Here is a 25,044-nt window from a genome sequence, read left to right as displayed (position 1 = left end):
AGCCATGCTAAAGGGGCAGTTAAAGGGTTGGGATCAGGCTGTGTAATTTGGCACTTTTATCAAAAGGTGCACTGGATTGCACTTGGGGTCAGCTGGGGGCTCAGGAAAACAATAGGAATTAATTATTTTGAAAAGCCAGCTAGACTAGAGTGTGGACTGTGGACGTGAAGGACAGTCCTTGGAGTCACTTCTTAGTCAAAACTGTTGGTGTCATCATCAGTCCATGTACCTGGCAAAAGCCAAAAATCCTCCACTGGCAAAAATCCAATTCAAGGTATTAAAATCACAGTAAATGCAGTAGTGGAGGACTGGTGAGAAAGCAAAGGTATTTTTCAAAGGTCAGGAAGGAGATGAGCTGTTTGTTAGCTGTGAAGTGGGGAAGGAAGCAGCTCCACGTTCAGCCAAAGGGAGAATGTGGCGTGTTGGTTACCGAAGGTTGGGCAGTGGAGCTGCAAGGACCTGCAAGGTGCAAGATAATGCCCACACTAAAACCAGGAGAGATGTGATCTTGAACAGAAGAGTTCTGGTAGGAAGTACATCAACTTGTCCCTCCTGGCAGTGTCTCCTGTGTGGAAGATCTCCCATCACAGGCAAATGTGTATTAGCAGTGAATGGCATGGGCTGGTACACCCCTGTCAAACTGATCCCTGTGCTGCACCATGTGTTTCCATAGACAGGACACTTACCCCTGCAAAGTGCTGAAGTAGGGAGTGAAGGCTGTGGCAGCTTCTTCCAAGGGGCTCTGAACTGAGGAGGCTCCATCTCACCAAGGCATGGTCAAAAAACTTCTCTAAAGCCATGTGCTTCAAATTCTGAATAACAGAATTTAAAGATACAGAGCTAAATGAAAATGTTCAGATACCTTTTGTCACAGAAGAATTAATTTGGTAAGTTACTTTGAGAATAGTAAGTAAATAGATTTTTAAAATTCAGTAACTCCCATTTACATGGACTTTTGTAAAGCATTTCACAAGGTGTTGCATACCACTAAATAAACTTTGGTAGTTACAAATACAGGAAATTTAGGGTGAGAGTTGCTTTAAAGAAGGAAGGCAGCATGGAAGGGTTAGCAGGAGGTTTTCAGCTGGTGGGATAGTACTAATTTCCCAGATCTTTGGGATGCATTTTCAGCATTTACCTATGTTGAAGTATCATGTATGTGCTATGGCATCCTCTGCTGGAAATTGTGGAGAGATGCTGTAGCTGTTCCCTGACTTGCCCATTCCCACTCTCCTGTATGAGGAGAGGTTTTGGAGAGGCAGGAGTGTAAATGCTCTGGCCCAGAGTGTGGGTTGGGCTTATGCAGAGTGCACAGACAGGTTCAGGAGCTACAACAGGGGTAACGGGTTGTGGGACACAGCTGTGAGAGGGAGCTTTGGGTGCAAATTGTTCAGGGCTTGTGGGAGTAGGAGAGTCCATGTGAGTCCTGTAGGCTCAGTCATGTGCTTTGTAGCAACTTGTGACACAGGACTGAAGCTCTCCAGAAGAGCTTCTTGCTGGGGTAGTTCATTTACAGCTGTGTGTGCTACCAGTCTGTATCCTTTGGCTGGGAGATGCTGGGAGTGGGGAAATCCTTCCAGGACAGGATCTGACAGTCCACTGGCAATATTGTCACTTGTTTATTTATGAAAATGCAGTGGATGGCTGTTGATGAGAAGTTCAAAATCTTGAGGCATCTGTTGTTCAGGGGTTGGTCACACAGGTGACATAGGAGTCTCACAATGGGCAGATAGTGAATTCTTTCTCCCAAAGAAGCTGGAGTAGAGAAGCTTTTTGGATGTCCTGTTCCCCCAGGTGCAGCATGTGGCACTGCTGTTGAGCTCTTTTTGCTTATGAGAAAATAGATGGAGAGGCCCAAACCTTGTGATATGTGTTTGTGCTGAACTGAGCCATCCTGCCTTGCTTATTGTGTGGTGGTGTTTGCAGGGGTCTTAGGATGAGGGAAGAGACAAGAATGTTGACTCTTACGTTTCAGAAGGTTTGATTTATTATTTTATGACATATATTATATTAAAACTATATTGAATAGAATAAAGGATTTCATCAGAAGGCTAGCTAAGAATAGAAGAGGAATGATAACAAAGCTTGTGAGTGACCGAGACAGTCTGGACAGCTGGACTGTGATTGGCCATTGATTAGAAACAACTACATGAGACCAATCACAGATGCACCTGTTGCATTCCACAGTAGCAGATAACCATTGTTTGCATTTTGTTCTTGAGGTTTCTCAGGAGAAAAACTCCTAAGGAAAGGATTTTTCATAAAACATGTCTGTGACACTTACTGTGACAGGGAACCAGCTGAGCAATTTGGTGGTTTTCCTCATGGGGGTGGGAGATGAGGGAAGTGTGTTGTGTAGGGTAGCGATGCAGTGATGAGAATGGATTGTGCACAGCAGAACCTGCTGGTGACAGCTTTGACCAGCTGAGCACATTTCTCAGGTGAAGCCAGTGCTGGCTCTGCAGTGATGATGGACACAGCTCTTTGCTGTCCAGAGCCAGCCAAGGACTTGTGGGGCTTGTCACTGAATCAAATCCTCCTCAGAGCAATCTTTGCAATCCTGGGTTAAAGCAGTGTGTTCCTGCTGGCTGCAGGTGAAATCCAGCTGAGGGGTGGTTTGGTGAGGAGGGCAGAGCTTACCTGCTGTGTGTGGCTGCCAGGAGCATCAGGGCTGTACAGCCAGGGTGGCCCCATGAGCTGCACACACAGGAGGGGATTGGCTCTGCCCTGGGCTCACTGCCACAGCTCTGTTGGTACAGGCACCCAGCCCTGGCTTCTTCCTTATGAAACAGGGTCTTGTTACCTGGCCATCTTCTTTGGGCACCAGGATGTGGTGGTCCTTGTCCCCAGCCCGACTCAGAGCAGGTGAAGTCATGTGGCTCTTGGTGCTGGCAGCAGTGGATGTTCCTGGTGGGTGCTTTTTCTTTTCAGCTGTGCTTGAGTGCTTGAGAGTGCAATGGACAAGGGAAAAGGAGTCCTGGTTGTTCATATCTGCCCATTTGCAGGGTTCTTGTGTCTCTGGTTGTTCTATATCTGCCAATTTTGGGGGGTTTAATGCCCCAGTAGAGCTGTTGGGGGGACGCGTGGTGTTCACCCTGAACAGTGGGACTCACCAGGTTTCTGTTCTCTGCTGCTTGGCTGTGTCACTGCTGAGACTTACCTTGGCTCCTGCCTTTGCTGGATCATGAGGGGACAGGCAGGTCTTATGATTGTGGCTTCAAAATGTGAAATAATTCAGGTCCATAGGTGAACCCAGAGCCTGAGTACTTCCCTGTGTGGTTTGTATCTGGTTGGGAAGGTAAGAGGGTGAATTAGAACAGAGTTCTTCTTTGGTAACTAGTTGTGAGCAAATGGGTAATTGCTGCTCTGGAAGGATACATATGAATGTTTTGTTTCCTACTTAAGGCTTCATGTCTAGGAAATGCAGATTGGTGCTCAGGTTAGAGGGAAGCATGGTTGGGAAGAGCAGCTCATAACTCTGAATAGCAACTGGGTGGATGCTGCATCCTGTGGGGAAGAATCACTTGATTCATGAGCAGTAAAACACAACAATTAAAGTTCAGGATTTGCATTTTGTTGGCATTAGGAGGAGAATTGTGAAGAAGTTAGCCTTGCTTGAGCTATGACACCACCAGCAGATGTCTGCCAGGCTGTAAGTGCAAAGAGCATGTGCTTTGTCTGTCTCTAGTGATTGCAGCCTGTCAAAGTAAGTAATTGCTGGGGATAGAGAAAGCAAGACAGAGAAATGGACTGAGATGTCTAGAGACAACACAGTGTTCTGAAGTTGGGGTCATGATGCTGCTCTTCTCAATGTTTTAGCACCAGAATCTGGTTTTAAATCCTGCTTTGCAGGTGGTTGAAGACTCCAGGAATATTGAAAGGGAAAGGAGGAGAATGGCCAAATACCCATTTTGTTGTGTTTCCAGGAAGGACAGTGTGTAGAAGATCTCTGAGGTGAAATGGCCAGGTAAGTGGAGCAGCAAGTTTTGTGTTGGGTGTAATGTTTCAGCCTTACTGTTCTTTCCTGTCTGTGTTGAGCTGTGGTTTGCCTAAGTCCATGGCTCAGGGTGAAAATTAAAATATGGCCTTTTGGAATTTGAAGGCTCAGGATTCTAAAAATAGGTCTCTTGCTCAGACATGTAATTTAGGGTGGGATTCACCTACTGACTCAAGCTATTAAAGTCTTAGCACCCAGTCCAAACCCATCAGTAAGAGCCTTCTGAAGACATCTACTCCTAAAGCCTGAGATGTACTGCTCAGGAAGGTGCCTGGCTCTCACTGTTGGCTACAGGGCACTTCATCTGTGTAGTTAAAATGAGAAATGAAGCTTCCAGATAACAAAGGTGAGTGCACATTGCACACCTGGGTGCCAGGACCTCTGCACCTGCAACAGTCTGTCCACTCGTGACATGGATGTTGGAGCATCTTACAGAGGGATGTTACAGCTTCCTCCACACGCTGAATCCTGTGAAGTTTTCATCTGGACAGCCTCCAACACGGTGAGGTGGAACACACTGCAGAATTGCCCAGGCTGGTGGAGGCCCAAGGTAAAGAGTCCATGGGGCACCTCTGCACCCTGTGCATGGCTGGGGGCTGATGGGGTCTGCAGCGCACTCAGGGGAGTCTAAACACCAGCCCTAAGGGCCCAGCAAAGGTGCAGATGCAACTTAGAGGGAACCTGCAAGAGACCCAGAGAGGGACTGGGGACAAGGGCCTGGAGTGCCAGGACAAGGGGCAGTGGCTTCCCACTGCCAGAGGGCAGGGTTAGATGGGATATTAGGAAGAAATTCTTGGCTGTGAGGTGGGGAGGCCCTGGCACAGGGTGCCCAGAGCAGCTGGGGCTGCCCCTGCATCCCTGGCAGTGCCCAAGGCCAGGCTGGACAGGGCTTGGAGCAGCCTGGGACGGTGGAAGGTGTCCCTGCCTGTGGTAGGGGGTGGGATGAGATTCTCTGCATGTGAGCATTGAATGGCAGTTTATGAGCTAGATCTGAACTGTTTACTCCTGTACAGTTTGCAAATGGTCCATGAACACAGGGCCTGATGTGCCTCGCTGTGCTCTCGTAGCACCACGTTCTGCCCTGACCTGGCTGTGCTGTGTGGAACTCTGGGTGATGGACTGAGCTACACCTGCCTGCAGGAGGGACTGAAATAATTCATTCAGATCTTCTAGAAAGTTTTATTATCATGTCAGACAAAATTAGGAGTTCCTCAAGGAAACAAATGCATGCAGTGAATTGGAAAAGGAGAGGCAGAATCCCCAGGGAGGCACTCACTCTTTAGAGGAGCATTGAGCTTTTAGTGGAGGTTATATGCTGTGATTGTCAAAAAAAAAACTTACTTGAGCCATATCTGTCGTTCAGAGATGCTTTGGAAATCTGGTTTTACAGAGAAACCTGGGGTTTTAACAGATTTAAATAATTACCTTCAAAAAATTTTGTGGAAGGGTCTTTTCAAATTTTTTCTAGAAAACTGGCAGACTAATTTTGAAATGGATAGTATTTTAAATTAAAAGAGAGCTTTGGGCTGGTTTTCACATCTGTTGTTTGGATTGTATTTTGCCACATGCTACAGCATTGAATTATTTTGGGGTTTTTTTCAGTTTTAGTAAAACACAAACCGAGGCACATTGTGATCCAAAGGAAGGCTGTCAGCAGTGCTCTGCTGACAGTGCCCTTCCAACTCCATTTATACATCCTAAAAAGGTGTGAAAATAATATAAAAGCGAAAGTCTCTGATCAAAACTCATCATTTTATAAATTCAGATATGTAAAAATAATTTGTTCTCTGGAAGACAGCTGATGCACAGAAAAGAACCAATCTGTAGGATTGAGGTAATTTATCCATGGGTTTGTAGGAGCCAATGTCTTTTGAATAAAGTATACACTCAAGTCATTCTGTTCCATGAAAATTCACTTATGCTTAATGTTTATGGCCAGTCACATCCTCAGATTCCCAAATATCATTGCAGAAATGTCATTCCCCAGCCAAGGCTCATGTGGCCAACAGGTGGGTTTTCTGTCCTGCTGTCTGGGAAGTGCCCCAAAGCCAAGGGCTGCTTCAACTTTTCCTTTTGCTTAATAACCACAGACCCCATAAATATCTTCCACATGGATTTTAGTTCAAAGTAGCTTTCCTTCAGTGTTTTTTTCCTTTTTTTTTCAGTAAAATAACATTGTGTAACAGCCAAATTCCTTCACCCAGTTGCTCTCCAACTTTATTACAATATTATACCCAGGGATCACCTATATCACCATAGCATCTGAGATTTTTGTTTGTGAGGAAAACAAGGATTTCCAAGGAAGAAATACAGGTTTGAGCTTGTGTGCTTTCTGTACACCATATTTTTGTGCTGTAGGGTGTATGCCTTGCACTGCCTGCACTTCTCTAATTGCATGGAAATAACACAGAGTTAGATTTTCAGTGCTAGAACAGAGAGAGGCACCTCTTCTTCTTACAGGTGCCTGGGAAAATAGTTTATACGACTTTGAAGGTGCAGTGTGTCAGTCAGTAGAATTTATTACAGAACCACAGGATATCCTGAGCTGGAAGGGACCCACAGGAATCATTGATCCAGCCCCTGTCCCTGCACAGCCACCCCAAGAACCCCACCCTGAGAGCTCCTGGAGCTCTGGCAGCCTTGGCACCATTCCCTGGGAGCCTGGGGCAGTGCCCAACTCCCCTGTTTTTACCTTTTTTGAGGCTGTATAGATGGGTTTCAGTTTGCCAAGCAAGACACCTCAGGTTTCCTGATGTGGGACACATGGAACTTCACCTCCCTCCCATCCTGGTCTCCTGAATACAGTTGCTACAGAATAAAACTCCTCCTGGTGGTGCCCAGTGACTTTGTCCAGAGCCTGCTACTTCCTCGTGTTCTAGAAATCTCTTGTTCCTTGCCCCTGGTGAGCTTGTGTTGCTCTCTACCAAAGCCCTGCTGGCATTCTCTGGTTCCATGGGTGTCACCAGCTCTCAGGGCTGGCACAGGTAGGCTGCTGTTCCCCCCTGAGCAGCAGATAAACACTGGTGTCAGTGCTTCCCCAGTGGCAGATTATTGAAAACACGGGCAGGGTTGGGATGGTGCCATCCCAAAGGCATAGCCTGGGACAGTGGGCCCCTCACCAGCTGAGCCATCCCATAAATCTGCTTCATTTACTTTTCTGCAATTTCCACCCTGTTAAAGGTGTTCAGGTGCCTCTCCTGTGCCTGTGTGCAGTGCTGAAGATGGATTGTCCTTGCTGCCTTTGGGTTTTCCCCATCAATAACAATGCCTTCCCTCTATACCAGACCACAAAGAGATTTTCAGAAGCACCTGAATTATTTTTTCCCCTTGTTTTATCCTGTTAGAAGGGCACAATGATGACAGCCCAGTCTTGAGGCTGCTGGACTCAAAGGTCTCCCTTGCTGTATTTTTCACAAGGACAAGGCTATGTATGGACTCCAGCATGACACTTGACCTTACTAGCACCAAAATACTTCCTGCTGATTTCCAAAATCAAAACATCTCACCAGATAGTAAGAGATGTTAGCAACACTTTCAAGGCCAGGTTGATCAGGGCTTGGAGCAGCCTGGTTTAGTGGATGGTGTCCCTGCCCATGGGAGATGAGCTTTAAGTTCCTTTCCAATGCAGCCATTCTGGGATTGATAAAGCACAGGACTTGCAGCTCCTGGGGTGAGTTGTACAGGTGGGATTAGCTTCACCAGCTCTAGATTTATTACTGAGATATAATATTCATTTTTTTCAGTAATTTTTTCTTTGTTGCAGTGAGCTCCAGGATGTGCTGTTGAAGTTGTTTTAGTATGACTTGCAGTTTCTGGGGCAGGGGATAAGGTGGTCTGGTCTGCAGCAGCCAGAGCCCAGTGATGGGAGTGACTGCCCAGAGGCTCATCCTGCAGCCCCAGCACTCACTCAAGGGCCTTTGCTGTGGTTGTTGCATCCTGCCTTTTGTGGTAGGGTTAATTGTGTGCTGTAATATCCAGAGCTCACTAATGAGACGAGAATGGATGTGAAAGTGGGGCTCGTCTCTGCTGCCTGTGCTGGTGTCTGTGCTGATTGGCCTGGACCCATCCAGTTAGGGATGTTTTAATTACTGTGTTGGAGCAGTCTGGAGCACTGGAGGTGTCTGTCCAGCTTTGTCTGCGGGGTGTGGGTATCTTGCACAGGACAGGGTGCTCGGGTCCTTGTCCAGAGCTGGGGCTGCCTGGAGCCTCCCCGGGGTTCACCAGCATCTCCCAGGGGAGCTTGGGTGCCTGAGCTCACTCCTGCTATAGAGGAACAACCACAAAGCCCTTCAGAGCCAGTGATGCTGAACCAGCGTGTGATGTATCAAGGTGATCATAAATGATATGGGAAGGAGGCAGGGATGTCTGGGGAAGCTGCAGAGATTCATTTGAAGTGTGGTTATTTTGGGTTTGTGAATGATGCGAGTGCTCCTTGAAGAGCAGTTGGGCTGTAATGTTTAAGAAGGTTTTAATTAACCTCACCAAGGAGAAAGGGTGCAAAAGGCCAAAGTTAGCAGCAGTGTCTCAAGCTTATGTTGCCCAGGATTCTAATTATGTGAAGGCTTTTGTAAGTTAAAAGAAGACAATTTTTGTGCAAAAGCTGGTTTATGATATTTAATAGTTCCTGCTTTTCATTTGGCAAAACTGGAATGAATATTTCTTCTAAATTAGAAAATTTTTTACAACCTCTGACTTCAGCTGGAAAGAATTCTGCACAGAAAATGTTTTATGTACAGTTGGAGAACGGTTCAGTGATGTGTGTGGGGGTCTGAGCTGTGTTACAATTCCCATTTCTATGTCAGGAAAGATCAAGAAGGAGAAAGAGAGACAAATTTTGAGAGACAAACTAATTCACTGACATGATTTGTTGATATAAAAGGCTTTTGTGTAGAAGGCTGCCCTGAGAAGCCTGGATTTTAAGGCTGTAATTGGAATTTGAGCTTGGTGACAGATCCTTAGCTGGGAAAATCAACACAGTTGCAATTGGGCCTGGTTAATTAGTTCTCTGTAATAAAACAGCTGTAGAAACAGGTGTACAGCTGGGCCTTCCTTCCCTCCAGCCAGTGGATCCCACTGTCCCTGAGAGTGCAACAGCTCAGCCGTCCTGTCTGTAACCTGACAGCTGGGAAATCCAGTTATGTCCAACTTGGATTTTAAGCTCTAGACAAAAAATCACTTAATCTTAGTTTTTATATCAGAACCCAGTAGTAAAATAAAAAGCATTGATTAAAAAAATAATCTCTATAATAAGGAAAACAAAAGCTTCTGGAGCACAGCCTGGCCTCCAGGGAAGAGCTGCTGGCCAGAGGGTTCAGTGTTATGTCCCATCCCTACTGCATTCCCACCAACTCCAGTCTGCTGACACCTGCTCACCTCCCTTGCTTTCAAAAACAGGTGAGCTTGGAAAAATGGGAGTTATAAATCCTTCAAACCCAGCCATTTAAGACAGGGCAGCGAGCTCCCAGCTGTGTCCTCAGGCGCAGGGAGGAGCTGGCTCCCTGCCCCAGTGGCAGAGCCATGCTCTTTGGGTGCCTGCTGGGAATCCCACGGCCTTCAAAGGGTAAGAGAGGAGGGGTTTCCCACTTCTTGTGCCAAGTAAGGCCTTTATCTTGCAGAGCATCCGCATGCGACACCCACAATGTCAGCGTTTAGCACCAAGATGCCATTTCTGGGAGCAGGAATGCTGTTACCTACACCTGGCAGATGTTATAGTGAACTCCCGTCTGATCCAACAGGGTTTCCTCAGTCATTTCAATCCCTTTGTCTTTGGGATGCAGGTGTGAGGTCTCTGCAGAAAGAAACTTGTCTGTGTTGCTCACTGGGTTTTGCTGCAAAAATCAGAGCAGAGTTTTGATTTCTGGAGTGAGCAGGTGCCTTGTGCCTGTCCTGCCCTGTCCCACGCCCCCCTGCCCTCCCACCACGCTGCACGTACCGGGGGGGGCTTTGGGGCAAAGTCCTTCTGGCAGACGTGCGCTATGATGCCGGCAGCCAGCGCGTCCCCGAGCACGTTGGTCATCGTGCGCAGCCGGTCCCTGCGGGGAGACAGTGCCAGGATGCAGGGGTGCACACAGCCAGGGTGCCCGGGGTGTTGATGGCCCTGGGACACATCAGCCCCCGTCCTGAATGTCCCTCCCACTGGTGTTGCCAAGTGCTGTGTTGGTTTTGGAGATGCAGAGAGAAGATGGTCCCTATGTGAGTCCCATGCTGGGGCAGCATCTGAGTGACCCTGCCTGTGCGAGCAGTGCAGGGACCTGCCAGTGCCACCTCCCAAACTGGGACAGGCACTGTTGTGCTAAGTGCAGGGAGAGCTGCCTCAGCAAGTCATACAACTCCTTGAGATGCTTCTCGAGGAGAAATCTTGTAGATCCAGCTACTGATAGTCTCTTGTCTACCCAGGCACCTCTCACATTAGTAGAAAGTGCCAGCAGTGCTAGGTACCCTATGGTGCTGAAAGGTTAAACTGCTGGTGTGTTAACCTTCCTTTGCTGGGGGAAAGAGAAAAGGAGGAGGGAAAGAGAAAAGCAGCCTTGATACTTGGCACTGTTCCCTCTTTTCCCTGGGGGCATGGAAAGTACAAACCAGCCACCCACATGTCACTTCCCTAACTCAGCATCTGCTCTGTGGTTTCTCACCTAATGACTCACGGTGTTTTTATCTGAGTACTTTAGAATGGCACATTTCACAAGCTGTGAGTTTATTTGTCTGTGACAAGTGTAATCCAGCATCAGTTTGTGTCTTGAGAGCAGTCTGGTTTCATCCATCAAGATGAAGATACAGCACCATGAATTGACACGGGGCACTGCCCACAGCAGTGGCCTGGAGAGCACTTACAGAGCCCAGTCGACGGCGATGATGAGGGTGATGTCCTCGGTGGGCAGCCCCACGGAGGTGAGCACGATGACCATAGTGACGAGCCCGGACTGTGGGATCCCAGCAGCCCCAATGCTGGCTGCTGAGGCCGTGATGCTGCAAAGAGAAGGTGGCTGTGCAACTCAGACATGCGTGTTTGCATGGCAGAGTAAGTTCTTGCTGTGGGGAAGGACTGGATTGGATCTGACTTCCTCCACCTTCCTGTTCCCAGGTGCTATCACTAATTCCTCTGTGCACAGCAGGGGCTGGCAGCCTGTGCCCTGGCTCTGTGCTCCCCCTTGCCTTCAGGGTAGGGACTTCCTCATTAAAATTACTAAATATTTGCAAACGTACTTAATTATTATTTAGTTACATGCTTTATTTCCCTGACTATAAAATGAGAATATCCCACTCCTGAAAGGGAGTATATGACACCTGCACAAATCCTTCTGTGCTCAGCCCTGCAGTGCTGACCTGCTCCAGCCACATGTCTGTGCACCTAGGCTTTTCCCTACAGGCAAAGTCCTTGACTTGCAGCACTTTCGGGGGCGCAGAGCCAGCCCAGCTTTCCCTGGCACACAGCACAGGGACTGGGAGATGCTGCTCCCCCCCTGCTGCTCAGCTCCCCAGCAAAGGTCACTCTGCATTAACCAGATCTCTGCAAACAGAAAAAATGCAAGAGGCTGTCCTAATGTCCATAAATAGGAATAGAGAGAACTAATCTAGCTGCTGCAAAGAAAGTTGTACCTGATAGTTATAATTTGTCCCAGGTCCAGTTCATACTCGTTGACCTGGGCGATGAAGATGGCAGCGACGGCCTCGTAGAGCGCGGTGCCGTCCATGTTGATGGTGGCCCCCACGGGGAGCACGAAGCGCGCCACGCGTCTGTCGATGCCATTGTTCTCCAGGAGACACTTGAGGGTGATGGGCAGGGTGGCTGAGCTGCAGGACAAGAAATGAGCAGGAATTGCTGTTTGTATTGAGCTTTGTAAGTCAGAGTCAGTGTGATGGGACAGAAATACCAGCCCTCCTGGGGGTGGATGCCACAATGTCACACAAATTGCTGCAGCAATGAAAATCTCTTCAGCTCTCACCACCCGGGGAAACAGAAGACATTATCAGCAAAGTGAGCTGCAGGCTGAGAGAGAAAATGTCAGAATGTCATTTCAGTGGCTGAAGGCACCACTTTAACCACCTGTGTGCCATGGCTGCAGCTCTCTTGACCATCCCTGGTGCCCACGTTAATCCTGCAGCACCTCCTGGAGCGTGAGACAGTGTGTGCCAGCACTGGCTGGGTTGGGGTCCAGCCAGACCCCCATCACCCTCACCTGTCTCCTCCATGAGGGATGCCTGCCTCAGCTTCTGCAACCCTGACCTCTCTCTCTTCTTTCTGTCTAGCATGAAGATGACAACTGTCCCACAGGAACTGGGATAAGGAATGGAGGAAGAACAGGTTGAAGAAAGGAAACCACAGAAAAGAAGTCCATGGATTACAACAGACTCTGGGAGGCGGGGACTGCATTTGAGAAGGGCTCTGGGTGCAGAGCAATGGCCCCAGCCCACAGACCATGGGGCTGGGACATGGAGCAGGGTGTTCTCTCTGTGGCTGGTCTCCCTCCCTTAGCTGGCTGCAGAGCAGAGGCAGGAGAAACCTGAAGGAGACAGAGCTGGAGATCCAGGTTCAGGATGAGACCAGGTATTAAGAGTTGCAGAAGCAACAGTTGCAGCAGTGGGCATTGGGGAAGGGAGGCACAGTCGAGGTGGTTTTATTGGGATTATGTGGAGAAGCAACAGAAAGGCCATAAAAACCCTTTGCCTGGTCAAATGTGCTCCAGGAAAATGTTTGGATTTGTGTCTCCTGGAAAGGATGCTAATTTATAGTGTGAAGTTTTTTTCATTGTTCTAAGGAATGTATTTCAATGAAAATAGAATAGGTAAATATAATCTAAAATGATTAAAATCTTTTCAAAGTAGGTAAGATTTTTCTGTGGATGAACTTGGGATACACTGTACTTGATTTTAGATTGTCAGTAAAGTGTTCAGAAGAGCTTTTGGTGTTTTCAATTAAACTCCAGGATCACAACCCCATGCAGTTTATAAAGCACTTACGACAGTCCTAGTTTGAATAATGGAAAGAAAACTGCAAGAATGGAATGAAGTGTGCACACACACACAAAAACATTGCTGGTTTGTCCTGGGAAAACCCTGGGAGAGGGTGAGTAGAAGAGCACCAGGAGCTGCCCAGGTTGGCTGACCCGGGCAGGGCTGAGCATCTGCTTCCTCCTAAAAGCAGGAGCATTCCCATTTCAAACAGTGCTGGAGCATAATTTTCTTTTGAGTTACACCTGTCCCCCCAGAGCTGACCTGGCCAGACACAGCCACATCTCCCTGGCTAAACCACATCCCTGCTCTGCAGTATCCACACGTTCCGGCCACGTTTTCCTACCTGGAGGATGTAGCTAAGGCGATCAGCAAGGCTTGCAGTATCCCCTGAATGAAAGCAAAGGGGTTTTTCTTGGTGATGAGCACAAAAAGCAGAGGTAAGAGGATGATTCCATGCACGGCAAGCCCTGACACTACTGTAATGACATACAGTCCCAGCTTCTGTCCAATAACCGATGGATCTTCCATCTCCAAGATCTTTCCAGCTATGAGAAATACAATGCCAAAGGGGAAGTACCTGCAAAGAAGAAGCATAAAAAATTATGAGGATGCAGCAATCACTATAGCACTGCAGATAGACATGGCAGTGTTTGGTACTGTGCAGTACAGTTGTACAAAAACAAATTCAGTGCTCACAACAGACACTTGCAGACGTGTGACTGGCACTGCCATTAGATAGAAGGAAAGAAAATCAATCATTCAATGAATCAATCAAAACCAGATTTACCAAACAGCCATCGAGACAATTTTCATAACTGCTTCATTCAGACACTGGCACACGTTTACCAGGGGGGCTCCTCGCTCGCCCATTTTCCCCAGGAGAAGTCCTGCAAGCAAGCACAGCACGTTACTTCACTTGGGAGCAGCACAGAGCAGCACCTGACAGGCCAAGTGTCTTGAGGGTCTGGTGGCCACAGAATGGGGGTCACCAGGCAAAACCTGATTTAGTCCCGTTGCCGTGTGCTCTTACAAATCGGAGCCATTCTCTGTCCCAAGCAAACACAACCATCTGGCCTTTTTTCACAAAGCCCCACCAGACCCAAATCCAGGATTTGGACTCTTCCTTGCACAGAAAACAGTTAAACTTCACTGCTGCTCAATGCTGGAAGAGTCATTTCCTGAGGTGGATAAACTGTGGATTAGCTGGATTTGTGGATATCTGGATTGCTATTTGGTAATACAAGAATAATGACCTCTGGAAATAAAAAGGGATTTCTTTTAAGGATAAGGTGTGGTAGGGCTCTCTGTAGCCGAGGATGTGATGCTGTCCTGCATCCCTGCCCTGCTGTGGAGTGAAAGGGGCCCCAGCAGTGCTCAGGCTCCATGCCTGGTTCCCTCCTGGGCTGGTCTGTTTGTTGGTGGCTCACAGGCTGTGCCATGGTGGTGACAACACACGTGGTGTACAGTGTGATGTCAGGAAGGATCTGAGTGAGTTGCTTAGATACAGGCATTAAGCCTTCTCTCCTAAATCTGTTTTTTTCCTTTGATGTTGCATTAACCTAATCCAGTCTCATTTTCTGTTGAAGGAATACTAGAGCAGAAATACAGGCTATGGTTTGAATGGTTGGAGAGGATATGGTGCTGTCCTGTCTGCCAGTGCTAAACCCCATTGCTTTTACTGGCTGGGAGGCTTTCCAGGAACCCATCAAGCAAAGGGAAAAGGAACCTTTGAGCATTTGCCCATCTTGTTTCCAGCTTGGGGCAAGTCCTTCTTCCTGTGTTGGCTAAAATTAATTTTGAAGCACTGTGCAGGTGTCTGTTTTATCTTGGAAAAGAAGAATATAGACAGGATCTTGTCCTGCTTATCCCTCCTCAGTCTTCAGGTTGAGGACTCCAAGAAGCCCTTGGTTGGTGGTTGGATCTCTTGCCTTGCTCAAAAGAAGATGTGAGGTGGCATTTGCCAGAAATGAGACAAGGCTTGGCATGTTTAAATCTCAGCTCTGTGGACAAATCCAGTATTTGGTAGCCACAACAACTGCTTTGGAAGAAATTTCTCTTCAGGTCCTGCAGAGCTGATTTGGGACACATGGCCTGAGTAATCAGAGAGATAAGGATCTCAAAAGCTCTGCCCCCTCATGGATTTCAAAAGCAACAGAGACGCCCTCAGTGACAGTGAAGAACTGTCAGAGCTGGGGTAGCTGTGTGGGGTCACCCCTCACAGCAAAGTCACTCTGGGTACCTGGTGGGTGCTGCATGGATGCCTTGGTCTGAGCCCCACCGGCTGCCTAGTTTTGGTGTTGGACACAAATACACTTTGCTGAGAGCTCAACCAGCTTCCACCTGTCCCCCACCGTGCTGCGTGGAGGTGATCCCTATTCCCAAGGCATGGCGCTGTGCCTGTCCCTCTCCTGTTTTCTGCCAGGCAAACTCTGTTCAGCCTCTCCTCATAAGGAAAGCCCCCTGTGGATGTATGAATGCCCTTTATCGAGCTGCCTGTGCCTGGTGCAGGTGATGCTGTGCCAGTCTGTGGCTTTGTGGAGCTCTAATCCTGGGCAAAACATGGGAAGTGCAGGTGGTGGCTGAGGCTGGCTCAGGTGATCCCCCACTGCCTCCTAACTCTGACTGATCCCACTCCCACGCTGGAGGGGTTGTGGAGTGTCATCTTAGAAGAGAAAAGCAGCTTCTCCTTGCAGGTTTGGCAGGGCTGGAGGGGGCACGTGTCCTGTGGGCAGGAGCTCAGCAGCTTTCCTGGGTGTCCAAGGTGTGCAAAGGCTGTTGGTTGCTGGGACAGGAGGTTGCCAGAGACACCTTCTGGCTGTAGGGATCTGTCAGTGGCTCTGGCTCTGCCCAGTTCCATTGTGGCCACCTCCTCTGAGGTCTCACATTTGGAGCTGGCTGCTCCCCGAGGCTCTCACAGCACTCCGGTGCTGTGCTGGCTGTGCTGCCTCCACACCTCAAATCCTCTAATTGGCTTTTTGGTTCCTTATACACAAAGTTCAAGCTCCTTGCCCTCACCTCCTAATCTACACATAATCCTACCACCATGCTCATCTCACTGCCTCCTACTCTTTTTCCTTTCTGATCCCTCCTTCTTCCCTTTCTCCCTCAGCCTTGCACCTGTGTCCTCTTATGCTTTGAGGCAGCTTCAATTCCTCCTTTCAATGACTTTCTCCCCTTTAAACCTCCTCTCTTACACGTGTCTCTCCACAACCCCTGCTCCTTCTTCCTTCCCAAAATTGCTGCCAAGCACCTTTTCCACACAGGACTGCAAGCTGTTCAATGCAGGATGCTGCCCTTCCTCCTTCAGAAAGTCCTGTTGGGAATCCCCATAACAGCCCCACATCTGACCCCGCTGTGACATCCTGCCCGCTCAGGGGCTGAACACTCAGCATGAAGAGTTTGGGGCTTTGTGGTGAGCTGTGTCCCAGGCAGCCTCTACAAAATTACACCTCACTTCAGACTTCATTAAAAGGAATCCCCAGCTGATGTAACTGTTTGAAAACCCTCAGGACCCGCACGTGTGCTGTGAGGGATAAAACCAGCCTTCCCCATGCCTCCAGCTTCAGTGAGCTCCAGCACAGTTGCTGCTGGCAGGGCCTTGGGACGAGCTCTGTGCTGGGCCCAGTTCCCAGGGGCTGGGGCAGTTGAAGCTAAAAGAACCTTGTCCCACATCTTTCTCTCTGTAAAGCGTGGTGATGCAGCAGTGGCACCCTGGGCTGCCCTGGCCGTGGAGGAGCAGGTACCTATGGTTGCTGAGAAGATGACAATGCCCAGGACATTCATCTCATTGCTGGTCCCAGCCAGGGTCCTGTAGGTCATCTCGGGTGATGGTGTCAGCTCAAGGAACACAGGCCGGTGGATTTCAGGGTTTTTGTCATCAGGTGCAAAGTAAATAAAATTGACAGGTTTTCCTGGGATCTTTGGAAAACCAGGAGATTTCACCACCGGGACAAGAACAGTTCGGTACTGGAAGAGAAGCAAAGGGGGAGGTCAGTGTGTGCTGGCATGAGCTCTGTCCTGCTCTCAGCACGGAGGCCAAGCCAGCCCTGGGCTGGTGCTCCTGGAGGTCAAGGTTGGGTTTCCAGGCACTGAAAGGCTGGTGGGAACAAGGACTGAGAGTCGGGCAGGGGGAGCTGTGGCTGTTGGCTGCAGACCATCCTCGGCAAAGGCTGCAGAGCAGACTCGTGGTGTTGGTGATGCCAGCACAGCGCTGGGGTCCCTCTGTCCCTCCATCCCTCCTCCCAGGAGCTTTACTGATGCTTTCGCAATGCCAGGAGTTTGTTTTCCCTGTCCCTCCAGCCAACCTGGCCCCTCTGGCTGTCCCCTTTGACCACTCTACCTTCCTTCAGGGGTCCCTTCTCTGTGTCCCTTTCCCTGCCTGTGCCCACCCCATGGCCGTCCCTCCCCTGCACAGGAGCAGGAACTGAGGGGTTTGTGCTGCTTCCTTGGAGAGCCAGGCAGGCAGAGGGCAGGCACGGGGGTCCCTGTGAGCTTGTGCCCCCCCGGCACCCTCCCACCTTCAGGGGCCTGCCCTGGGTGAGTGTGGGGGGATGCAGAGGAAGGGAAGGAGAAGTTCAGGGAGGGGAAGGGGCTCCTATCCAGGCTGTGGGTGGGCAGAGAGGCAGCCTCGTGTGGAGCTGAGCACCAGAGGGGTCAGGGGAACTCACCTGCTGGAACGAAGCTTCAACCAGGTTAGAAGGAAACATGTTTCTGTAAGAGACCAATGACACAGGGTTAAAGTGTTATGAGAGCACAGGGAGCATCCTGGGAAGCACTTCTGGTGGGCACAATGTCCAGAGGAGGACATGAAAGCCAACAACAGCTTATGACAGCCGTGCAAGCTGAGAGCAAAGAAAGGCTGGAAGGTGAATGCAAAGCAGGACTGAGAGTAAATGGGTTTGGTGGAGAGCCTGAGCCTGGGATGGACAAATGCCATCTGCAGCCCCCTGCTCAGAGCCTGGTCCAGTACCTCCAGAAATGGAGATTCTCCCCCAGCCCCTGGGTATTTGCTGCAACCCCTCCCCAGGTAACCCCATCCACTGCCTTAACCCAGCTCTGGGCTTGGCATGTCCCAGCTGGGGCTGCAGAGGAGAATCCAAACCTGGCTGGGAACACGACTCTGCCTGATCTCTGCTGCAGGGCATCTCCTTGCTGATGGCTTTGGGAGAGCAGCGGCAGTGCCAGAGTGGCCAGGGGCATGGCTGGGAGGAAATGAACCCTGTGTTGCTGGGCTTGGAGGTAACAGCACCTGGCCATTGGTTCTCCTGTTCCCCTTGAGATCTCAGGGTCTTCTGGGAACTCAGAACCTTCTGGGAAGATTTTGTTATCACAGCCTTGGCTCTGCTGAATTCCTGTGACACACCTGATTAAATCCAGTAACGCGTCGGCGGAGCTGAGCACCACTTTCCCCACAGAGTAGTTGTCCTTCTGGGCAGCTGCCCCAGGATGGATGCAGACCACGAGGATGATCCCCACGGTCACTGCCATGAAGGTTGTCCAAAGGTAGTAGGTGATGGTGATCACGCCCATCTTCCCACAGGCCTTGGAGTCCATGGTGGCCAGCCCAGACATGAGGCTGCAGCACAGAACAGAGTGGTCACTGTCTGCTCCCCAAACTGCACAAGATGCACCTGATGGGCAAAATCTCCAAGGTGGGAGGGGTTCCTGTAGGTTTTTTTAAACCAAAGCCTAAGGGCATCACTGAGCTCTTGCCCTTTCCTGTACCAGTACCCACAGGATCTCACACCCAGGATGAGATTGTGACAACCCAAGCTGAGCTGTGAAGGGCAGGAGACACCTCCAAGCCTCTTCTCAAGGTCTGGCTGTGTTTTCTGTGAGGGTTAAGAAGTTTATTTTCTTAGTCATTCTAAGTTGTTCTAATGTTGCTCCTTTTTTTATGATGCTGTTATCTTATTTCTCCATTGCCTCGTGCCACTGCTGTGTGTCATTGTGAAGAGCAAAGGAAGGTACCAGCAAGATTCATAAAATCCTTCTGGGGATGGACCCCATGCCCCCAGGAGAGACCTGCAGGTTCAGATTTCATGCACACATAAGCTTTCCTAAGAAGTAACCCATAAGCTACTTCTCAGCAAAACTGGGCTAAAAATAGAGAGGGCATTACAGGCTGCCCCAGCAGGGAGAGCAGTGCTGCTGGTGGGGACAAGTTGGGTGCAGGACGGGGTTTGGTGAGGCCACTCACTTGGGAGGAACTGCTGACATTCTCAAGGGCAGAGAGGCCACACAGAGAGACCCTGACAAATGTGAGGACTGGGAAATCCCCAGCCGTGTGGTGTTTAACAGGGCAAGTGTTGGATCCTGCCCTGGGATGGGGCAGCCCTGGCTGCAGGGACAGACTGGGAATGAGAGGCTGGAGAGCAGCGCCGTGGAAGGGCCCTGGGGGTCCTGGTCAGGGGCAAGTTGGATCTGAGTCACTGCTGGGCCCTGGCAGCCCCAAGGGCCACCCTGTGCTGGGGGCACCAGGCCCAGGGAGGGATTGTCCCACTCTGCTCTGCCCTGGGCAGCCTCACCTCCAGTGCTGGGGGCACTTTGGGCACCACGAGATCAGAAGGACCCAAAGCTGTTGGAGAGTGGCCAAAGGAGGGACACAGAGCTGGGGAAGGGCTGAGGAGCAGCTGAGGGCACTTGGCTGGTTCAGCTGGAGCCCAGGAGACTGAGGGGAGGCTCCTGGGGGCTGCAGCTCCTGCCCAGGGCAGACACAGGGGCAGGGGCTGAGCTCTGCTCTGGGACAGGGACAGGAGCCCAGCAAGGGCTGGAGCTGGGCCAGGCCTTGGCATGGAGCTCAGGGCAAGGTTCTGCCCCCCGAGGCTGCTGGGCACTGCCCAGGCTCCCCAGGGAATGGTGCCAAGGCTGCCACAGCTCCAGGAGCTCCCAGGGCTGCTCAGGGTGGGGTTCTTGGGGTGGTTGTGCAGGGACAGGGGCTGGGATCAATGATCCCTGTGGGTCCCTTCCAGCTCAGGATATTTCAGGATTCTCTGAAATGTGAGTATTTGGGGCTGCAGTGTGCCCCCCATGCACAGACCCACACTGAGCCCCTGCAGAACCCAGCCAAGCCCCAACCCTGAGGCAGGACATGATCGAAGGCTGCAAGGGTCAGTGCCAACCCTGGGGACACACAGGGGGGCTGAGGTGGTGGTCAGCCCATGGATCCCATTCAGCAGCCACACATCCAGGATGAGAAGGGCCTTGGAAACTCAAGAGAGTCCAGAAAAGCAACCCTGGCATAGGTGGTGCTTTCCAGCTTAAGGCTTGGGGATCTCCAGAGCTCCATCCCCAGAGCACCCCATCCCCTCTGGGATGGTGTATAGAGGGAAGACACCACTTTATAGCAGGCACAGGGACTGCAAAGGCCCCGTGGAGGGCAGAGGCCTAAAGATAGGAAATGCCAAGTCATGGTGAATAGCAAGAAGCCCCTCTTTCCTCCTTTCAGACCCCAGCTTATCTCTCTGTAAGCCCATAGGTCACTTCCCCTTAACCCCTGCTATTGGACAATTTCTGATCCCCCTATACCCTATATACTGGGCTGTTTTAGCCCGGTTCTGTAGAAGAGCTGTCACTGGAACCCTTCACAGAACACCCAGTAAAGACATCTCTGTGGAACACCAGGACAGCCTTCTCCTCTCTCGCCCTGTGTCTGCCTGCCTGCAGCACCAAGCAAGCAAAGAGCTGGAATCACAAAGAGCTGATATCCCTTAAGCTTGCTATGGTTGCCAGCCACTGAGAGCTGCCTGGGGACTCAGGCAGTCTGTCCCCTAAAGGACTGAGCTATCTGGCCCGTGCAGCCTGCTCAGGGCAAACCTGCACCCAGCAGGAGGCTGAATTACCACTTCACCATCATTCAGTAATTATAGAAAAATCCCTGGTTCAATCCAACATGAAAGAAAACTCCCAGGAGGCCTCTGCAGACCCTGCACCCACAGACAGCAGAGTGATCAGAGGAGAGCACTCAGCAACTGAGCTGCAGGGAGGGCTGAGAGCAAAGGGAAACCCCCAGGCACCTCAGGGAGGGATGTGAGGTACAGTCCTCCCTACAAGGGCTGGTCCTGAACACATCAAGTGTGGCCAGGGTAGAGACCACTGTTCTCAGAAATGAACCAGAGACAAATGGGACAACAAGCAAACTCTGACAAACAATAGAGAAAAGACACATCCTCGAGGGAACAAGGACTTGATCATTCATGTGTCTGATGAGCACATGCCAACATATTGTTTGCAATATGTTAATCCATACAAGGTTTTCAAGACTTTGCTTAGACCCCAGTAGGACTGCTGGCTCTGTTCCTTATTTCTAGGTCTGATGGGCCAATAAAATGGGAATTTGCAAACACAGACACAGCACTGGGGAATACTTATGATTTTTTTACCCAAACTTTCTCAAATCCCTCTAAGAGAATCTGCTTTGAGGTTAAGCAGCCCATCACAACTGCCCAGAGATGGTCCTGGCATCACCAGCTGCCCAAAAGAAGGGAAACACCCCAGCCAGTGCAGGTATCTGAGATGGGTGCAAGTGCCTACCAAATGCAGGTGAGGATTTGTCCTGGGCTGCTGCTGGGAAATCAGGGGATGGACACCAAGCCATTTGCTTGACTGCCAGCTGCCTGGAGCCAGGATTATTCTCACCCCATGCAGTTTTCGGGTAATCTCCTCACTGGGGGGTTGCAGGGTGATCTTTTCAACGTGATGGAAAGATGGTGCTTTAGAGCAGAGGACGATGTCTTACCTGGAGGTGATCAAGGGCAGGATCAGCATCTTCAGCATCCTCATGAGGAGCTCTCCAGGAAAGGAAAAATACTGCTTCTCCTGCACATAGAGCAGAGCATGTGTCAGGTAAATGATTTCAGGCTCAAACTTGATCAATTTGCCTTTTTTTCCCAACCAGACCCAGCTCTGAGCTTGGTTCTGAACTGGCAGCCCCTCCTTGAGGCCATTTCTCTGCTGTCCCTTACTGGGAGTTGGCTCAGGGATGGGGAATACTGGCCACATGGCAAACCTGCGATAAACAAGGGAGGAGCATGTGGGGGTTGGTCCCCTCCCAAAACCATTCTTGATTCTGTAGCCTTCTAGGGAATGGTCCACATGCCCCCACCACTGGCTCCTCCCAAAAGTCATTGCACTCATTACCAGGGAGCAGAGGCTTGGCTGCATCTGATTTGGGGCAAAAGTGCCCCAAAGCTGTTGGCAGCAACAAAAGGTGGGATTTATCTCATGGCTGCAGGTGGAAAAGACAAGTTCAGGGAGAGCCCAGGTGTCTGTCCCATCCATAGGACAACTTTGGTGCCATGGCATCTCTCCACCCCCTACACCCCTCACATGGACACAGGGAAGAGCTGCAGAGACATCCCCCAAAGTCTGGATCCCACAACCATGACCAAGGGGAGAGTGAGGGGTCTGTGGGACCAGCAGCCTGGCCAGCATCCATCCCTCCTTCCCTCTATCCCTATCTCTACCCACCATCCATCCATCCATCCATCCATCCATCCATCCATCCCTACATTCATCCATCCCCTATCCATCCATCCATCCATCCATCCATCCATCCATCCATCCATCCATCCATCCATCCATCCATCCATCCATCATCCATCCATCCCTGATCTCCCTATTTCACTGTGTCACTGTAGAGGTGTCAGGGAGGGATCTGAGTTGGCCTCGGGTACTTTTGGTTTCTACAAAGTAGCCACCACCTCTTGCTGGGGCTTTGAGGGGTCCCAAGGCAGCTGTTCAATTGTTCCCCTGTGCTGTCCCTGCACTGTCCCAGTGTGTGACCTGGACGTGGCTGATGTCCCCAGGGAGCTCAGGCAGAGCAGAGCTGCAATGGGCACAGCTGAGTGCAAGGGGTAATGCCAGAAATGAACAGCATCTCTTTGCCAGGGGGTCTCTCAGCTTTGTGACACTTTCCCATGGCAGGGAGGAAAGCAGGGACTGGCCACCCCTCCAGCTCTCCTCCAGATTTTGTGACAAAAGTCTTTACTAGGGACAGTCTCCAGTGGCTGCCAGGCCCACAGCAGAGCTGTGGCAACAGGGCAGGATGGTCTGGAGCAGAGGATGGATAAACTTGATGCATGGCAGGATGAGGGGCTGGAGCCCCAGGACTCTGCCAGCCTCATGCCCAGCACGGGTGTGTGCACTGGGAAGCAGGGAGATTACACCCAGCTTCAATTAAGTAATGAGATCATCCCTGCTGCGCTGATGCTGAAGGGCCTAATTGAAATGACAAGACTTTGCTAAATCCTAGTGGGCAACACAGGGATGTTCCAGCATCAGCTGAGCTCTCCCGAGCGGCATTCCCCCTCCTGGCTCAGCAGCCTGGCCCAGGATCAGGGCTGAGCCATGGCCCAGCTGCCCCCGGGCAGAGCTCTCAGCTCGGAGCCTTTCACAGCGCGATGCTCCTGGAAGGGGCTGAGCCAAATGTGCCTTTCTCTCTCGTGTGTTTTCTCCAGTGCATTTGTCTCCAAGGCTCCTCAAAGGAAGGTGACTCCTCAAAGCCCTCCAGGCTCCCCACCAGCCCTCTATTTATTTGCCGGGTCCTCTCCAGAGCATGGAAATGTGCTTTGATTATGCACAGCTGGGGAGAGTAATGGGAGGACCCCATCTCTTGGACCCCATCCCTCAAACCCCATCCCCTGGACCCCATCCCTCGAACCCCATCCCCTGGACCCCATCCCTCAGATCCCAGTGCTGCTGGTGGTGTTGGAGGGAGCCTGTTTACTGAGCATCTAGCCCCTGAGTAAACATTCCCCCCTTTCCCATCCTCATCCCACCTTGAGCTCCTGCAGCCCCATGAGGTCCAGCCCAGAGCTCCCCACTCTCATTGGAGGGAGGCAGGATTTGTCCTATAGCTTGGGCATTTGTTGGCACCTTCTTGGAAAAAAAGGAAAGAAAAAAGAGAAAAAAGCCATGGGCAGAAACCTGCCTTGAGGTGTTTTTCTTGGGCAGGTGCCCTTGCTTTTGGGGCTATGCCCATCTGGGACCCGTACTGGCACCAGGGCTTGCCCCCTGCCCCACTCCATCCCCCTCACTCCCATCACCATTCCAGCCAGGCTCACCAGGTCTGTCAGCTCCAGCGCCCGCAGCAGGAACCCCAGGAGGCATCCGGTGACAACCGAGAGCATGGAGAGAGTCAAGAGGCCATTTTTGTACCAGAAAGCCCGAAGCCACTTCCAGAGGCGCAGGAGGGCCGTGGACAGCGAGTGCAGCACAGCTCTTCTGACCCACTCCCACATGGTCACCCTCAGCTGCCCAGATGCTGCCCCTGGGAGCAGCTCCCAGCCCCGCTCATGGCCACGGCCCCGTAGCACCAATGGACCCTGCTCTGTGCCCGGAGCTGAGTGTGCTGCTGCTTAATCCCCAGAACCAAAAGCTTCAGGGATATTTGGGAGCCTTTCCCATAATGGAAAGTGACGTCTTCAACGGGTTAATCTGGGCTTGGCATCCCGCCGTGAGGTGCTGAACCCTCCCAGTTTAACCCTCCAGCCCCTGGGATGGGGGCCAGTGACTGAGAGCAGGGACTCAGCCCCAGAACTTCTCACTGTTCCTGATCCAAAAGGATCCACCAAAAGGTGCATCCTGCCACCAGATCTGGGTCCTGCACTAGATTTGTGCTCCCCACTGGCTGTGAGTGCACCCCAATCCTGCCCCCATCTGTGAGGGCTTCATGAGGGCAGGGTCAGCAAAAGGAAACTTTGTCAGTAAATGAGAGAACATCCCATGGCATCTGCAGACATAGCCCAAGGCACCAACAGGTGATGCTGAACATTCCCACACAAATATCTGCCCTGACAGATCCAACTTCCTGCCAGCTCTCCAGGGAAGCTGCCCCATGGCCATGAGATGCTGCTGGAGCACCTGTTCCATAATTCATCATATTTTAGAGTATTTCTGTGTCCAGTTTGCCTCTGGTTCAGGCCACGAGTGCCACTGCGGCCAGAGTGTGGTGCAGAACAAAAGGGCAGGTGGGTCTCAGGCTGAAGATGCTCTGGGAATGGGAAAATAATAAAACCTTTATGGGCCTGATTTTACCCCTCTCTCCCCACCTCATCCCCCCCCCCCCCAAAAAAAGGGCCATAAAACCCTCAACC

The 25,044-nt window shown here is 50.8% G+C and overlaps 1 protein-coding gene and 1 long non-coding RNA gene across 2 annotated transcripts; one reads left to right on the top strand and one right to left on the bottom strand.

Annotated features, from left to right (window-relative positions):
• The first annotated feature begins 3,178 nt into the window (after positions 1-3,178).
• On the top strand, positions 3,179-12,893 carry LOC136567130 (uncharacterized). Its single transcript, XR_010785106.1, has 2 exons — positions 3,179-11,015; positions 12,245-12,893. It is a non-coding gene; the product is annotated as an uncharacterized lncRNA (long non-coding RNA).
• On the bottom strand, positions 8,604-24,189 carry LOC136567129 (excitatory amino acid transporter 5-like). Its single transcript, XM_066566639.1, has 11 exons — positions 24,013-24,189; positions 21,687-21,766; positions 18,312-18,524; positions 17,617-17,659; positions 16,693-16,915; positions 13,737-13,836; positions 13,293-13,526; positions 11,594-11,788; positions 10,829-10,963; positions 9,930-10,029; positions 8,604-9,825 (listed from the first exon to the last, which is right to left on the bottom strand). Exons 1-11 carry the CDS (start codon positions 24,187-24,189, stop codon positions 9,688-9,690), a joined length of 1,638 nt encoding a protein of 545 aa, XP_066422736.1. The 3' UTR covers positions 8,604-9,687.
• Positions 24,190-25,044: the final 855 nt, after the last annotated feature.

Source organism: Molothrus aeneus, chromosome 27 (genome assembly GCF_037042795.1).
Source record: "Molothrus aeneus isolate 106 chromosome 27, BPBGC_Maene_1.0, whole genome shotgun sequence".
NCBI classification, from domain to species: domain Eukaryota; kingdom Metazoa; phylum Chordata; class Aves; order Passeriformes; family Icteridae; genus Molothrus; species Molothrus aeneus.
The sequence above is the reverse complement of the archived record's forward strand: the minus strand, read 5'-3'. Positions and strand labels throughout refer to the sequence as shown.